General features: G+C 34.8%; 1 protein-coding gene across 1 annotated transcript in view; it reads left to right on the top strand.

Moving 5' to 3' along the window:
- The window catches only part of slc12a5a (solute carrier family 12 member 5a), a 174,226-nt gene that overhangs the window by 140,793 nt on the left and 15,379 nt on the right, over window positions 1-18,054 (top strand). Inside the window, exons 8-14 of the mRNA XM_067372640.1 lie at window positions 6,140-6,194; window positions 6,640-6,770; window positions 12,009-12,256; window positions 14,522-14,733; window positions 16,203-16,370; window positions 17,273-17,371; window positions 17,704-17,761. Coding sequence (XP_067228741.1) covers window positions 6,140-6,194; window positions 6,640-6,770; window positions 12,009-12,256; window positions 14,522-14,733; window positions 16,203-16,370; window positions 17,273-17,371; window positions 17,704-17,761 — 971 coding nt within the window. The remainder of the gene's footprint in view (window positions 1-6,139; window positions 6,195-6,639; window positions 6,771-12,008; window positions 12,257-14,521; window positions 14,734-16,202; window positions 16,371-17,272; window positions 17,372-17,703; window positions 17,762-18,054) is intronic.

The raw sequence follows: 18,054 nt of genomic DNA, 5'->3' as shown, positions 1-18,054 counted from the left end.
CAGCAGAAATGAGATATACATGCCTTGCAGTGCGTCAGTCATGCTTTTCAGAAGAGTGAGTGAAAACAAGCACAAGCACACAGTTTATCAAATCATACATCATCAATAGAGGTTCACTTCTGTGATTTAGTACCATTGCTTTCATATCAGCAGCAAACCGTACCGGAGATCACATAAATCATACCCCAGACCACCCTTTTAACAGGACTGTGCTACTGTTTGTGGAAAACGGCGTTTACATCATCGAGACGAAGCGAACTCTGACGTCAGTAGAACCAGGGTGTGCACCAAAAGTACTAGTGGGAAAGCAAAGCACTCTAAATGTTGGACTTCTTTTTTTTAACTATTGGAATTGAAACTAGGAATCGATAAACAGAATCAGAATTGGAATCGCTAAAATTCAAGCAATACAGCCCTAAGTTATCATCCTGCCGCATACACACATCTGATGTTAATTTTCAATGATTCTGAATTTGCATGTCCCACATTTGCATGCTGACACATTCTCAAAGACTCACTGATTAACATGCATCTCTTTCATCCGTGTGCATGCCTTCGCCTGCACATATGTACATGTAACCAGGCATGCCATGCACTTCAGTGTACATGCTCATTGGTATGTGATTTGTATGTTTGCGTGTGCAACCTAGATTCTCCAGCGCCTGTGGAAGTGCTATTTTTATCATGAGCTCAGGAGTCTCATTCTTTTCTAATTCTTCCTCTCTCTTTCTCTCTCACACACATAGACATGCTCTGGTTGTGTTTGGAATTGCATACTACAACACAACTCTCGAAGTGTGAACGGCATTCAAATTGCCAATATATGCTCAGCTGTGACAGCAGATCACTTACTGTGCTCAATGACCTTAAAGGTTATTATTAAATCAGACTAAAGAGTTATGAATATTTTAAACACAATCATATTAAAATAAAATACAAAAATAGCATTTTTATTTCAGAAATAATAACTGGACACCATTTGCCATATTAAACATGCAAGGTGGTGAGGTGTACTACTGATTTTTCTACATTTATGGTTGTATAATGCATTATGTTGCACATGCTATTTCAAGAAAATGGTAAGCAGCACTTGTTTTCATCCCTATAAAGAAAGCAGCATCTACAAGTTTCGATCCATCAGGAAAACCTCTCCCACCATTTGTAGAAAAGCTCTTCTGTCACTTTGAGTGTTGTAGTTTAATCCACCAAACAAAGATTTCAGCAACATGATGTATCCATTTGCTTTCAGACAAAAACACTGAAGCTAAAAGCACCTCGCCTAGATGCTGTCCAGCAACAGGTGATTGCTACACATAGAAGAGCTGCTTTAGGTCAGCATGCTGTTCCCTCTGAGTACACGCTATGTCCATTGACATGACCAGTGTTTTTTTGATTATGTCTAATAAGCCGACAGCAGTTGATGTAAACTCACTTCATGATTAGGGCTTACAGAATGTGCTCACGTGCAGAAATCAGTTTACGTTTGATGTCAAAAGTGGAGAAGGATGTAATCATTTCAAAATGTTCTAAAAAGTATTTTCTTGTGTTGTTGAGTTAATGCATTTTGTTTTGCATCTGAACACAGAAACTGATTCTAGAACAGCCTGTAGAATGTGATCCAGTAGTCATTTTTAGGCTCTAGTGACGTTTTAAGCCTTGCTTTGAAGGATTTGGCAACCTCAAGTATGTTTGGATCACATGTTTGAAGGACACAGAATACAAAAGCGCAGACAAAACAATAATTTGATCAGATTATTTTAGGACTATTAAGAATTTTTTGCATTGCATTTTTTCATGACAGTTTAGCTCCCAGTTTTCATTGCATAATGTGTCCATATTGTAATTCCTATTATTCTCAGGGCTCATTAGATTATCATAAAACGAAGTTTTTGAAAATAAAATAAGAATAAATAAAATGCTAGCATGATGCATACATACATTAACACTTAAATAATATAATTAGTATTTTAAAAAATAATCACAAATTAAATAATGCAATTAATATTATTTTCACAATTTTTGTACATTAGAGTAATTCAAATGTGAGGTGAAAAAGGGCTTAATTTTCATGAAAATGTCAGTTCAAAACATTTTAATGGTCTTATAATTGGGCTTCATTTTTATAATGCAAAACATAATTAACATAGTAGTTACTTTCTTTTATTAATATTTTGAATTAGCTTTTATTTCCAGCTTTTAGTTAAATTTTTGTTTAATAGTTAATCATTTTGTTTGTCATTTTTATTAGTTTTTGTTTTTATTATTTCTAAATAGTTTTAATTTATTATTATTTCAGTTAGTAATTTTAATACTTAAACTTATTTTTTGTTTAGTTTACATTTTTCATCTAATATTTTATATTAATTTTATTTTATATTTATTTCAATTAATAAAACGTTTTTAATAGTTTTAGTTAACGATAATAACACTGTTTTTGATTGTGCGTTGCATTGGGACACAAGTAAGTTTTTTACAGATTTAGTGAGATTCACCCTAATATAATATTTAAACTTGCTGAAAGGCATAAAAGGCAACAGTCAGGTAAATTGACAGTAACATTAATTGAATGCCTACATTAAAATCGAAGGTTTTCTTATTTAAAATCCAAGCACATTATGTGAAAAGCCATGGCCATCAGAGACACTCAAAGATAATGAAGGCTTTACAGAATCCTTCAAAACGAGGTTAAAACGGCCTCTGAGAAACGTTCTGAGCTGTGCATGAAGACATTACTAGAGTGTGTTTCCCTGTGAGACTGTGTGTGTCTTGATGAAGCTACAGATGACATTCGCCTGTCCTCGACTGGTGCATCTTAATGACTTCCAGGAAACGGCTTAGAAAAATGTGCATGTATGATTTATCTGCCCGTCCACACCATCAGCAGAATCGCCAGCGGTCCAGGGTGGTGCGAGCGTCACCTCAACCCATCATATTTAGAAGTAGCGAGACGCTATCAATGTCATTTGAAATTACCAGCTCATTGCCAGACGCCCATGGCTTGCTTTTCATTGCGTTCGGTCTCTCATGGCAACAGATGGAGAGGAGGAGAGAACGCTGATTCTTTCATACATCACAGAGATGGAGACGCTCGCCTCTTTAAGACAGACTGAAGACATTAGAAATGCAGTAATGAATCATTAAAGGACACAAACAACAGCACTGATCCTCTTTCAAACAGTCAGCAGGCACAGAAACATTGACAGGCGGATGACGGACATGCAGCGCTTCGGTTATTTATGGCCTGAGAGTGACAGCCGGGAAAGATTCTGTTGAATAATCAGATTATTCATGGGAATATATTAATACATGAATATGAATTGTTGTCACTTGTGTGTGTGTGGTGTGTGTATCCGGCGATGTAGATGTAATCAAATTAACACTTAGAATGAGAATTGGCGTATATCATTCACAGAGAAGTCAATCCCAGAATGCATTGCTCAAGCTCCAAGATGGCAATGCAAGAGAAACGTTGATTATAAATACACTCACAGTCATTAAGAGCTTGTAAGATGCACTTTTTCCCCCTCCATTTACTGAGCTTCTGTTTCCTGAGCTTGGCTGTATTAAATTCAGTTTCTGTGTCATTTGATTATGTAAATTCATCCTCTCCAGGGAACCAAATATCGTCGGCACTCTGTTGCTGAGTAACACTGAGGAGACACATATCTTGAATTAAGATACTTACTGACAAATCATTTGAGCTCATGTGTGTACTAAAAGTTTGGAGTCAGTGAGATATCTTTGTCTTTTGTGGAGGAAGGGTAAGAAATGAATACTTTTATTAAGCAAGGATGCGTTAAATTAATCAAAAGTGACAGTAAATATGTTTATAATATTACAAAAGATTTATATTTCACATTCGTTTTTTTTTTTTAACCAATCAGCATATTAGAATGATTTCTGAAGGATCATGTGACACTGAAGACAGGAGTAATGATGCTGAAAATTCAGATTTGATCACAGGAACGATTTACATATTAATATATATATATTTATATATATAATTTCTATTTTAATATGAACATATTAAATTACAATTTGATTTTATTTTTGTCCTAAATATTTAATTCTGACCTGTTTTCATTCATTTTATTACATTTTTTTTTTTTTTTTTTTTTTTTTTTTTTAATGAAATGGGCCTCATTTATGAAACACAAGAACAACAAATTTCTGACTAAAATGTAGATAGTTTGTTAAAAATTCTTAAATAAATTGTTGGATTTAACAGAATTTACACAGAATATGTTCTTCCAGGTCACAAGATGTTTATTTCTATCTAAAAATAAAAAAAAATTGTATAAAAAAGATGATTCTGTGTCATGACAACTACACAGTATTTATTCATTATTATTTCCTCTAAATCTTTGGGTTGATTGTCATAGTATCTGTCTCAGTATTATTGGCTCACTCCGCTAAAGGCAGATGGTGTGATTGGCTGGGAAAACTGGTTCAAACAGCCGGTGCCCTGCATCGTCCAATCAGAGGCTGCAGCTAGCATGTGATTAGCATATGGAGTTCTGTGATGATGATATGAAGAGAATTGCCATTGGACGTGTGTTTGTGTGGGTGGAAATGGACCAGATCTCACATGAATCTCAGTTAAGAAAAAACACTTAGTGTCAATTAGTGTCTTATCAAGCCCGTCTGAGAGAGAAAACTGCTGATTATACACTGATTGAAGCCTAATGAACTGCATCTACAATCCACAAATGATTTGCTCTTTCATATCTCATGGAGTTCTCATTTATATTTCACTCCGGTATCAACTTTGTCTAAAATTCATTTAAAGAAATACATAAATGAGAGCATCTCTGATAGAGTCGTATATTCACACATTTTCAATAAAACAATCAGCCACAAGACACCATGTGCATTATAGTCATTTTGAAATGGTTAGAAATTGAGTTTTCAGGCAAATAATGGTGAACACAAATAGCAGGTTCATCTGAAAATGATTATTCCAGCACACAATAGAGGTTAAATCTGTCTCTCTATTGATTCAAACACTCATTTGTTTCTGTCTGTGTGTTTCTAAAGAAGCATCAGGGTCGTTCTGTTTTCCTCTCGGTCTGACAGCATCAGCTCGTACCCTTTTTCCAAAATAGATGCATTTGCATTTTTGGAGACAGTTCAATGCTGATTTAAAGACGTTTTACAATTGCAGCGTGGCGCTAAAAGGAGACGTCTCGTCCTTTAAGGAGACAGAAGATGTTTCAAACGAGATCAGATTTATTCTGGTACTTTCAGTTCTACTACATTGCTTTAATCAAGGTGATCTGAAACAACTAGAGATCAATGCTGAACACCTCCTCCTCACTGAAGCCTCCTGCTTTCTATCTATCTATCTATCTATCTATCTATTTTTGTATTGTTCTATCTATCTATCGTACTATCCAGCTATCTATATATCTATTGATCATTCTGTCTATCTATCTATCTATCTATCTATCTATCTATCTATCTATCTATCTATCTATCTATCTATCTATCTATCTATCTATCTATCTATCTATCTATCTATCTATCTATCTATCTATCTGCCTGTCTGTCTGTCTGTCTGTCTATTTATCGTTCTATCTATCTATCGTTCTATTGTTCTATCTATCGTTCTATCTATCATTCTATCCATCCATCGTTCTATCCATCGCTCCATCCATCCATCTATCATATAATATTCCATAATAATAACAAACAGTTCAGAGATGCAGATTAACCATTCAGTGAAGGATTCACCAAACTGGTTTAAACTGTTTACTTCTGTGAGTCATTTTGTATGATTCACTTAACAGAACCAAATCATAGGAATCAATTTCTCATGAATCAAAATGTTTGTTTGTTTTTACCGTTGAATGCAACTCTATAATCTCAATAACTCAATCTTTTCTTGTCATTGGTTACACAATCTCAAAATATAATGATATTTGAAAAATAATCAGATCACACTGAATCATGACCAAATGTCACAAATCATGACTCATTGCATCATTTTGTAGAATCAGAATCAAATCTTTGTTGGTAGTTTGGTGGTGTTGTTATACTGATGTAGCATCCTGGCATTATTATTCTTTTTAATGAGTTTTGAAAGTGAATGTCAACTTATCAATTGCACTTTTCTCTCCTTCTGTGTGTTTTTTTCTAGACGATGCTCACAGCCATCTCCATGAGTGCCATCGCCACAAACGGCGTAGTGCCAGGTAAGCGAGCCCCTGCTAGAGCTTAACATGTGCATGTGGGTCGCCTTGGAAACAGGAAGCGGTCACCGTAGCAACAACAACTCTGAGCAATGACCAGACAGCAATATCCTCAAAGCTGTATTTATGTATTCATAATTCTGAGCGTGGCCAGTCCTAATGACCACCTCGGTCTCATCTCCTGATTGGAGGAGTGCAGAGGTGAGCTGAAATTGCCAGGTTTGGTTTCCCGTCCGTTGTTCATCAGCGATAGGCTGCTATTATCCCTATAGTGCTAAAAGCTGCGCTATAAGCATGCTTAATATTTTCCAAGAAACAGGAAGTTGTAATTGTGGGTTGTATTGAGCAATTTTTCAGAGCTGTCAAAACCAGAATGCTTTGTTAATATCCTATAATATCGTTTCCTAAGAGGGTTTTTTGTTTGTGATCATGCATCTGTTTTTACCAGCTGGAGGCTCCTATTACATGATCTCTCGTTCTCTGGGTCCTGAGTTTGGAGGAGCTGTAGGCATCTGCTTCTACTTGGGCACCACCTATGCAGGAGCCATGTACATCCTGGGCTGCATCGAGATCCTGCTGGTGAGATGAACAACCTGTGTGCTTTATGAGTCCATGTCTTAAAGGATTAGTTCACTTCAGAATTCAAATTTCCTGATCATTTCCTCACCCCCATGTCATCCAAGATGTTCATGTCTTTCTTTCTTCAGTCAAAAAGAAATTAAGGTTTTTGAGGAAAACATTCCAGGATTTTTCTCCATATAGTGGACTTCACTGGGGTTCAACGGGTTGAAGGTCCAAATGTCAGTTTCAGTGCAGCTTCAAAGAGCTCTACATGATCCCAGACGAGGAATAAGAGTCTTATCTAGAGAAACCATCGGCCATTTTCTAAAAAAAAAAAAAAAAAAAAAGTATATACTTTTTAACCACAAATGCTCGTCTTGCACTGATCTGGAGTGCATCAAACATTACGTAATCACATTTGAAAGGTCACGTGTGACGTAGGCAGAAGTACCGCGGTAGGGCGATAAACATCTCATTTTCTCCTCCAACTTCTAAAAACCCATTGGTAACTGTTGAAGTCCATTATATGGAGAAAAATCCTGGAATGTTTTCCTCAAAAACCTTAATTTCTTCTCAACTGCAGAAAGAAAGACATAAACATCTTGGATGACAATTTTAATTCTGAAGAGAACTAATCCTTTAAAGAGGACCTGCTGTTATGCCCTTTTACAAAGTCTTGTTTTGGGCTCTACTAGAACAGGTTTTCATGCTTGAACATTCAAAAAACACATTATTTTTCATATATTTGACATTGTTGCTGCTCCTCTCTTCCCAGTCTGTCAGAAACACTCTGTTTAGTTCCTGTCCCTATGAAGCCCCTCCTTCTGAAAAGCACAGTGTGCTCTGATTGGTCAGCTGGAGCAGTGTGTTGTGATTGAGGGCAATGCCCCGCCCTTTACCAACACACTACTAACTAACTCAACCCCGCCCCTTTATTTTGCATATGCTTTTGGGAGGGAATTATTTAAATGAGGAATATTGTGATGTGTTCATTCCCAGAAGAAAAGTCAAGACTACAATGGAGGCGTTTCAGGGAGTTCAGAAACAGTGACACTGATATAGAGAATAACTCCCTCCAGAGGGACTTTTTCATGCTCAAACAGCAACATTAAACACTAAAGAAAGTTGAAAATGCAAAAACAGACATTTAGTGCCAGATTCACTAACAGCTTGTGCAAGTGCAACCCCTCTTTTGGCATTAAAAAACTATTGTCAGGATTTACTAAAGACACACAGTGAAAAATTAGCACTGAAAAGGCGTGGACTGAGTCGTTTTTGCGGTTTTTGAACTGAAGCCAAAATGGGCTGATGAATGGGCGCTGACACGTTACGCAATACGTCAAAAAAAAAAAAGTTTCGAGCCTGGGCATGCGCAGAAGGAATCGTCAGTTGAGCCGGAGGCGGAGTCGCGGAGTCTTCCGCCCAGACGACTGCGTCATCATTCAAGTATTTTAAATAGACTATAAAAATTATACACAATTTAAAAGTCTACCTATAAAATAATAGGCTATTCTGTTTCTAGAGAAATAATATTTTTGAAACAGCAAATTCAGTAGATAAAATCAATATAATATGCCACTAGAAACAACTCTAAATCGTCAGAAACGGTCCTGCCATTTTAAATCAAGTTCAACTAATGTTACAGGAGATCGATTGCTGTAATTAGAGTAAGCTATCAGTAGTTTTGTCCTGCTAATTATTATTTTATACCTATAAAAATAATAAGTAACTGCCAGATAACGATCACCTGCTTTTACCCGACATGGTTAACATTAGGTGGGTTATCTTAACTAATAACATTTATTAATTAGCTTATAACGCCCATATTTGATGTTACAGAAAAAAAGTTCAGTGATCCGTCAGATCCTGTAGGTCGGTTAGTACAGTTTACTGCTGAACAACTCATTTTGTTGGTGTTAATGACAAATAAATCGAAAATTAACAGTTAGGTAATACATCTTCAATCTCCCCTCGAAGCTCCGACAGTCCTCAGACAACCTGTCAATCAACTTTGAATCATGACGACACGCCCCGTTTTTATAGAATCAAATTGCTAGCTAAAATCTAAATCATCAAAAAAACGAACAATTGAATATATATCAGTGTGATAACAACTACCTTAAATGAACAAAACCATCTTTCAGAAAGTTTTATTTGAAGCAGAATTTATTTTTAAGTTTTCACTGAAGTCTCATTCGACTGCATTGAGAGGGCGGTGTTTATGACCTGTACTGCATCCAGCCTCCAGGGGGCGATCAAAGAGCCCGTGGCTTCACTTTTCAGAACGTATGAGACACACCCGCTTGTTAGACTGCGTTAGTCATTATGGAAAGGATCTGGCTGCGTCCGTGTACTTTAATTTGCATTTCGTCAGATCATGCGCAGAACTTCCTACTCCCATCACGCTTTTTTGCAATCGTGCTCCCACGCTAATTAACCCTGTTTAGTAAATCTAGTTGAATGTACTACTTTTTTGGTGCTTTTTGTCTTTTTGGGAGCTTGTCATCCACGATTCACTGTAATCTTTTGTGCAGCCTGGACATTCTGATAAACTACTACTTTTGATCTCCATGAGAGAAAGAAAGTCTTGGGTTAGGAAAGACAAATTTATCAGAAAACAATTTTATCACAAGTGACTTTTATTCTTTAAATCAACCAAAGAAATGCATGCACAGTATTGTGGGATATCATTGGCAGTGAAAGACCCGTTCTGAAAATCTTAATAGTCAGGATGTTTTGAGATCAAATCATACGTGTCAAAGTTTATTTCATTTCTTGTTGTTCATCACTCTTTCGTTATATCTCTCTCTATCTCTCATCCTTCTTTCCCTCCCTCCTCTTAGAGTGAGTAATTAAGTAATTATGCAGACTCTGCGTTTAATTGTACTGCTGATGAGCGCTAGTGTGTCCTCCGAGCCTCGCTTGTCTCGTGTTTTAACACACGTGTTCTCAGTTGCTCGTGTATTTTTTCATTTTACTCATCGTGGGCTCGAGTCTATCTGACTTCTGGGTTAATTCCATCTTCCAGAGGAACATAGGCTTAGCTCCCATTGTCCGCGGAAAATCTTCTCCATGCTTGAGATCCACGGGTCCACGGCGTGCTGATTCGAGCGAGTGTTTTATCCAGCCTACGGTTCAGAAGGACACTAAGACATCAGTTTAAAGCAAGCTGAATAAAGCTGTATTGTGTAACCCGGCAGATATTATTAAAATGAGCAGGTCACCATAGAGACTAGCTGATCAAATGTGTGTGTATGTGTGTGTATTTTATCAATTCAGCAAAGCTTATTTGCAATGCCGTCACTTCCTACATGCAGATAATGCAGTCTGTGAGGAGAATCCACCGAATCCTGAAGGGAAACAATCTCTGTTTACCAAAACAATTGTAATATGAATCACAGATAATTCTGAAACTTAAAAATTAAAGAACTAATTATTTATATATATATATATATATATATATATATATATATATATATATATATATATATATATATATATATATATATATATATATATATATATATATATATATATATATATATATATATATATATATAGTGCTGTCAAGTCAATTAATTGTGATTAATCGCATCGAACATAAAAGTTTGTTTACATAATATATTTGTGTGTGTGTGTGTGTGTGTGTGTGTGTGTGTGTGTGTGTGTGTGTGTGTGTGTGTGTGTGTAGGTGTGTGTGTGTGTGTATAATAAATGCACACATACATTATGTAAACAAACTTTTATGTTAGATGCAATTAATCATGATTAATCGATTTTGCAGCACTAAAATATTAAGTAATATTAAGTAGTTATTGAGAATCAAATAAAAATCTGCCAAGATCATGTCCGGGTCATATTTCATCCCAAAAACAGAAAGTTTTATGTAATTATATTTTACTTACATACTTCTGTTTAACATGTCATATATCCTTTTTTAACTATTTTGTCATTTTGTTGTTATTTTGTTATATGGTGTATATGTGCGTCCAAAAATAATATATTGAATATCATTAATCTATTGTTTTATCCAGCAGTGACCCTGCATTTATTTAATGACAAAAATTGGGTGAATCTTATGAAATCGTGTCTGGGTCACCTGAAAATGACCTGAAAAAATATGTTTTGCATAAAGCCTATTTTTAGGATGAATTTGTTTTCTTTCCATTATGATATTATGTCATGAAAATTTACATTGGCATATTTTCCGCCTCAAATTGTTTCTGTAAGCAAAATGTAATTAAATATATTTAGGGTGAATTATGACCCAGGCATGTTTTTGGCAGATTTTGTAAGATTCTCAATAATTACTTATTTTTATCCTTCTTATAAGGGGCAAGGTATTGTGCTTAGAGGCATGAAACAAAGCATATGCACCCAAAAGTTTATGGCTTTGAATATAATTTAGGTCAGGCCTCTAATAAGGACTAATGGCGGGCCATTTGCAGTATTAATTCCATGCTTGACTGGTTCAATTAGTGCTTGTAGAGCTGAACTCACGCAAGTCTGTTTTACCGACTATGTCATTGTGAATCTCACTCATCTCTCTTTCCTTTGTCTCTCTTTGTCTGTTTGCTATTTTTTGACACTTTTTGTAGGTTTATGCTTTTTTGAGTTATTTTGTTTAACCTGTTTGTTTGATGGGGGTTGTTTTTATCATTTGTACACTCTTTTTCTGATCTTTAACCCTCCCCAATTTTGTTTTTGTATTATATTTGACTGTTCAGTTCATGTTTTAAACATTAGTCTTATAAGATAAGTCAATAAACTGTTAAGTCTTCATCAGCAATTTTGTAAGTAAATAAATAGATATTAAACATTGTCCATTTGGTTATTGTTATGTTGACTGAAATGAGGATGATCTGAACCAGCTTTGATAGGAAAAATAGAGTGAAAACGATACATGAAATTATTTATAATGGCATATTAGCTGATTTTTTTTTTTTTCTGGTGCTTTAGGGTGTTTCGAAAAAGTCCCTAGTGAAACACTCGATTATCATTTAGAAAATGAAGAAGAAAACCCCTTTTTATTCTCGGAGAGGCAGTTTAACAAGCGTAAAGGGAAATGATGAGGACCGCAGGTTAGCAGCATTCATAAACATATAAGATTAAGTCCATAAAGTGAGGGAAGTTATATTATCATAGAATATTGACAGACAGCCTGAATTATTTTCTTATTTTTCTTATTTTTTGATTAGCTTTTATCCTTTTAATTCATTTTTCCTCTTTGCACCTTTTTTCCTCCTCCTATCTCAGGTGTACATTGTACCACAAGCGGCCATTTTCAAGATGGAGGGTCTGGAGGGAGCCGAGGCTGAATCTGCCATGCTGAACAACATGCGTATTTACGGCACGCTAGTGCTGAGCTTCATGGCCATCGTGGTGTTTGTAGGAGTGAAGTACGTGAACAAGCTGGCGCTCCTCTTCCTCGCCTGTGTCATCTGTTCGATCCTCGCCGTCTACGCTGGAGTGATCAAGACCGCCTTCGAGCCTCCAATCTTCCCGTATGTGCTTCGTGAATATTATAATCGCATTTATCAGAACCAAACTTATGTCAGAAACATCCTGCACACAGCAGTGTTATTTTAATTTTATTATAGTTTTGTTAAAGGGAACCTATTATGCAAAATTCAGATGTGGATGTGTGGAAATGACCAGCCTATAATGGTACAAATCCACTCCTTTTTTTTACAAGTCCCATAAATCAGAAGCAGTCTCTTTCAGATTCAGATTCTTCATTTTTGAAGGAAATGTCCCGAAGAAAGTAGGTAAAGTCTTGTATGTTTGTGCCAATTGTTTTACACCGGACTGCTTACTCTTAAAACAGATGTGTTAAAAACAACACAACTTGTGTTATATTTTAACACACCTGTGTGTCTAGTTAAGGACAACACATTTTGTGTTACTTTTAACTCAACCATGTGTTATTCCTGCTCATTTTCTACACACTAATGTGTTATGTTTACACAATTTGTGTCAATTATGTACACAAAATGACACAAAATGTGTCATAAAAAATAACACAAAAAAATGTGTTATTAATTAAGGAACAAGTTTCCTTGTTAAAAATTGCACATGACATTTTTGGTGCATGAGATTGTCCTGTTTTGTTGTTGTCGGTATACTGGAGCAAGAGTTCTTAAAACTCCGCCCTCTTCTGGAAAGGGGGCCGGGAGCAGCAGCTCATTTGCATTTAAAGGGACACACACAAAAATTGTGTTTTTTTGCTCACACCCAAAAAGTAGCAATTTTAACGAGCAATAATAATGATAAATGATCTGTGGGGTGTTTTGAGCTGAAACTTCACAGACACTTCTCAGAGACTTATATTACATCTTGTGAAAAGTTGCATAATAGGTCCCCTTTAAAGGGGCTCTATGTAGGAATGACACCCAGTGTTCAAAATAGGTACTGCAGTCCAAATTCAAAATATCGTTTGGCCCGCCCCCTCGTTCAAAGACGTGGGTTGCCAGCAACAATAGGGAGCAGAATTCACAATGAAAGCTGAGGAGACTTAAACACTGTACGCTGATGAGTTGATTTTTAATATGCTGTTGTTCATAGAGATATTTAGATGGATTCAGAGGCTTTTTAGGTCAAGTAGAATCTGCGATTGTCTGACCCAGTTTGTTTGTTGGTTTCCATGGTTGCAATACGCACTGTTTTCCACCAACTGGCAACCTGTGATGTCGAAATGCTATTGGATAAACTGACAGCACACAGTTTCACACAGACCAAAACAAAGACAGACATTCCGACACGGAACACACATTTCAAAGTAGAATATCTGGCTGTAGCATTGTTTTTCTGAGAAACAAGTAGGTGAACTTAGCATGTTTCCTAAATATCTGCAAACATATCAGGGTATTTTTATGCTTTATTAAAGTAAAAATCTTACATAGAGCCCCTTTAATATTTTGAATTAGATTTTTATATTTTTTAGTTTTCATGTTAATTTTAGATTAATTTTTAGTAATTTCGTCATGTGCTTTTAAATATGCTATTTATTTTTATTTCAGTTTTAGTTTGTATTTATTTCCAGTTAGTAATTTTAGTGCTTCAGCTGTTCTAGTTTAGTTTAGTTTGCTGTTCAGGTTTTTCAACTAATATTTATATTAGTTTATTTCAGCCTTATTTCAATTAACAGAAATGTTTTTAATAGTTTTATTTAGGGCTGCACAACGATTAATCAGGATTAATCTTTTGCAAAATAAAAGTCTTTGTTTACGTAATATATGTGTGTGTTCTGTGTATAATAATTATGTATATATAAATACATGCACATACATGTATAAATTTAAGAAATATATACATGTATAAGTAAATATACATATTTATATATATTTTATATTACATATAAATATAAATATTTTATATATAAATATATTTTTTTTCTTAAATATATACATGTATGTGCATGTACTTTATATATATATATATATATATATATATATATATATATATATATATATATATATATATATATATATAATTATTATACACAGAACACACAAATATTACGTAAACACAGACTTTTAGTTTGCAAACGATTAATCGCGATTAATCATTGTGCAGCCCTAGTTTTATTTAACAATAATAACGCTGGTACACTGTAATAAATAATATTTTTATAGAAAGATTATTTTACAAGAAAATACTATTTCAGTTTTTACAAAACTACTTCAAAATTTCAAGTTTAACTCAATGTGTGACGTGTCTTTGAAATATGTGATGTTTAGAAATGATTTAGTTCGAAATGATTTCTACAGAGTGTGTGTGCTGGGAAACCGGACTCTGATTTGGAAAGGTTTCGATGTGTGTGCGAAGGTCATCGAGACAGAAAACGCCACGGTCACCACCGAACTCTGGCGGCTTTTCTGCGACTCTGAGTTCCTGAACGCAACCTGCGACAGCTATTTCGCCAATAACAACGTCACCGAAATACAAGGCATCCCAGGTGTTATGAGTGGCACCCTGCGCGGTAAATACAGCCACAAAATGACATCATCACAACCCACAGAATCATAACCATGCAAAAAGTAATTCTATATAACATGCACAAAGTTGTGACACTGAAGACTGGAGTAATGATGCTGAAAATTCAGCTTTGAATCACAGGAATAAATTACATTTTAAAATACAGTACAGTTCAAAAGTTTGGAACCACTAAGATTTTTAATGTTTTTAAAAGAAGTTTCATCTGCTCACCAAGGCTAAATTTATTTAATTAAAAATACAGTAAAAAAAACGGTAATATTGTGAAATATTATTACAATTTAAAATAACTGTTTTCTATTTGAATATGTAGTGAACTGTAATTTATTCCTGTGATCAAAGCTGAATTTTCAGCATCATTACTCCAGTCTTCAGTGTCACATGATCCTTCAGAAATCATTCTAATATGTTGATTTGCTGCTCAAGAAACATTTAATGTGTACAATTGTACAAAATATTTGCGTACAATATTTTTTTTCAGGATTATTTGATGAATAGAAAGTTCAAAAGAACAGTGTTTATCTGAAATCTAATCTTTTGTAACATTATAAATGTCGTTACTGCCACTTTTGATTGATTTAATGCATCCTTGCTGAATAAAAGTATTCATTTCTTTAATTTCTTTTCAAAAAAAATAAAAATAAAAATTCTTACTGACCCCAAACTTTTGAACGGTAGTGTATAATGCTACAGAAGCTTTGTATTTCAGATAAATTCTGTTCTTTTGAACTTTCTATTCATCAAGGAATCCTGAAAAAAAAGTACACAACTGTGAAAATAATCATAAATGTTTCTTGAGCAGCAGATCATCATATTAGAATGATTTCTGAAGGATCATGTGACACTGAAGACTGGAGTAATGATGCTGAAAATTCAGCTTTGCATCACAGGAATAAATTACTTTGTCAAATATATTTAAATAGTACACAGTTATTTTAAATTGTAATAATATTTCACAATATGACTGTTTTTTACTGTATTTTTAATTAAATAAATGTAGCCTTGGTGAGCAGACGAAACTTCTTTTAAAAACATTAAAAATCTTAGTGGTTCCAAACTTTTGGACTGTACTGTATATTCACATAGAAAACTCTTATTTTAATTTGCAATAATATTTCACAATATTATTGTTTTTACTGTACTTTTAATCAAATAAATGTAGCCTTGGTGAGCAGAAGAGATTCTTTCAAAGACATTAAAACTTTACCAACCCCAAACTTTTGACACCAGTGTACCTACAGAAGATATTTACTTTGATCTATGAGATTTTGTCCTATTAAATGTATTAAATGTATTCATTTTTCAGCTACAAACTTAATTAAATGTGTGTGCTAACCATCACTATTACTATTGCTCATATTTAAGGTTATTGATTTGAACAAGCCCCTAATACTACTGATTAAAACATTTCTCATATTCTCTCTCTTTGTTTTGCTTTCTCCCTTTTTGATCCAGAGAATCTCTTTGGGAATTACATGGAAAAGGGTTCATTCATTGAGAAGTTGGGAATTAGCGCTGTGGAGGAACCCGACTCCATCCCGACCAACACTAACCGCTACGTGCTCGCCGACATCACCAGTTTCTTTACCATGCTGGTGGGCATCTACTTCCCCTCCGTGACCGGTTAGTCTTCTCTTGACAGCCTGATCTCATCCGTCATTTATGATTATGAAAATTAACCTCGTAGATCAGAAAATAAAGGAATGTCTGGCAACACTTTACAATAAGGTTCCATTTGTTAACAATTTGTTAACTAACAATGAGAAATTCTTCTAAAGCATTTATTATTCTCAATGTTTATTTCAACATTTAATAATACATTATTAAAATCAACAGTTGTATCTGTTAATATTATAATGGACCTGTACTAACATGAACTAACAATGAACAACTGTATTTTTATTAACTAACATTTTAAAGCTGTGGTTGATTATGATTTTTAACTTTAGTTAGTTCCTGAGTCTCTCCATCAGTGTCGACTCCGGTTTGAACAATGTAAGGCTGAACACATTCGTTATTTTGGCTGCGTGAGATTCTCCAGCTTTGTTGTTGCTGAGTTGTTAAAGCTCCGCCCTCTTCTGGAAAGCAGGCAGCTCATTTGCATTTAAAGGGACACACACAAACGGCGTGTTTTTGCTCACAGCCAAATAGGGGCAAATTTGACAAGATATAATAAATGATCTGTGGGGTATTTCGAGATGAAACTTCACAGACACATTTTGGAGACTTATATTACATCTTGTGAAAGAGGCATTATAGGTCCCCTTTAACAAAAATTAATAAATACTGTAACAAATATATTGTTTGTTGTTAATTGTTAATGCATTAACTAATGTTAGCTAATCTGACCATATTGTAAAGTGTTACTGTAATACCAAAAGTCAAAGTTTGGATTTGCCACATTTTATAATACAATTTTTAAAGTCAAATAATCAAAACTATGAAATAACTCAAATGGAAGTATGGGGAATTACTGTATGAGCAAAACATTGTGCTCACTGTGTGATCTGTCTTGTTTTTAACAGGTATCATGGCTGGGTCAAACCGATCCGGTGATTTGCGGGATGCCCAGAAGTCCATTCCCGTCGGCACCATCCTGGCCATCACCACCACTTCCATCATCTGTATCTTTTCATACGTGAACACACACATATACAGCGCTCCACCTGGTGGACACAGTCTGATATAACATCCTCCTGCAGTACAGTTTATGATCATGATCAAATAACTATTATAAATAACTGCTCAAGAGTCTCTGGCAAAATGAAGTTTACTACAGAAAAGAAGGTCAGGGTGTTTTTGAACTAGTTCATTGAAAATAATTCAGTAAAATGAATCAGACTTGCCAATGCTGATATTATAAGACGCTGGTCATTCATAACTAAAAGTGGTTTATAAACACTCAAAACCAGCTAATATTTGTCTTCACCAAATGTTCTTTAACTGAAGTATTCAGACATGTCCAGCGTTTTGCTGTTTGGCGCCTGCATCGAGGGAACGGTGCTGAGGGATAAGTATGTTATTCACACTTTTGTTTAACTTATAAATATGTCATGTGATTTAGTGCATGAGAGGATACATGGTAAGATTTTGTAATGCTCTTAAATGAAGACTTTTCTGCTCACCAAAGCTGCATTTATTTGATTAAAAATACAGGAAAAACTGTAAAATTGTGAAATATTATTTTGATTTAAAACAGCCATTTTCTATTTGAATATATTGTAAATAGTGATTTATTCCTTTGATTCAAAGCTGAATTTTCAGCATCATTGCTCCAGTCTTCAGTGTCACATGATCCTTCAGAAAT

Source organism: Chanodichthys erythropterus, chromosome 21 (assembly GCF_024489055.1).
Source record: "Chanodichthys erythropterus isolate Z2021 chromosome 21, ASM2448905v1, whole genome shotgun sequence".
Taxonomy (NCBI): Eukaryota; Metazoa; Chordata; class Actinopteri; order Cypriniformes; family Xenocyprididae; genus Chanodichthys; species Chanodichthys erythropterus.
This window is presented reverse-complemented; position numbering and strand designations above follow the sequence as displayed.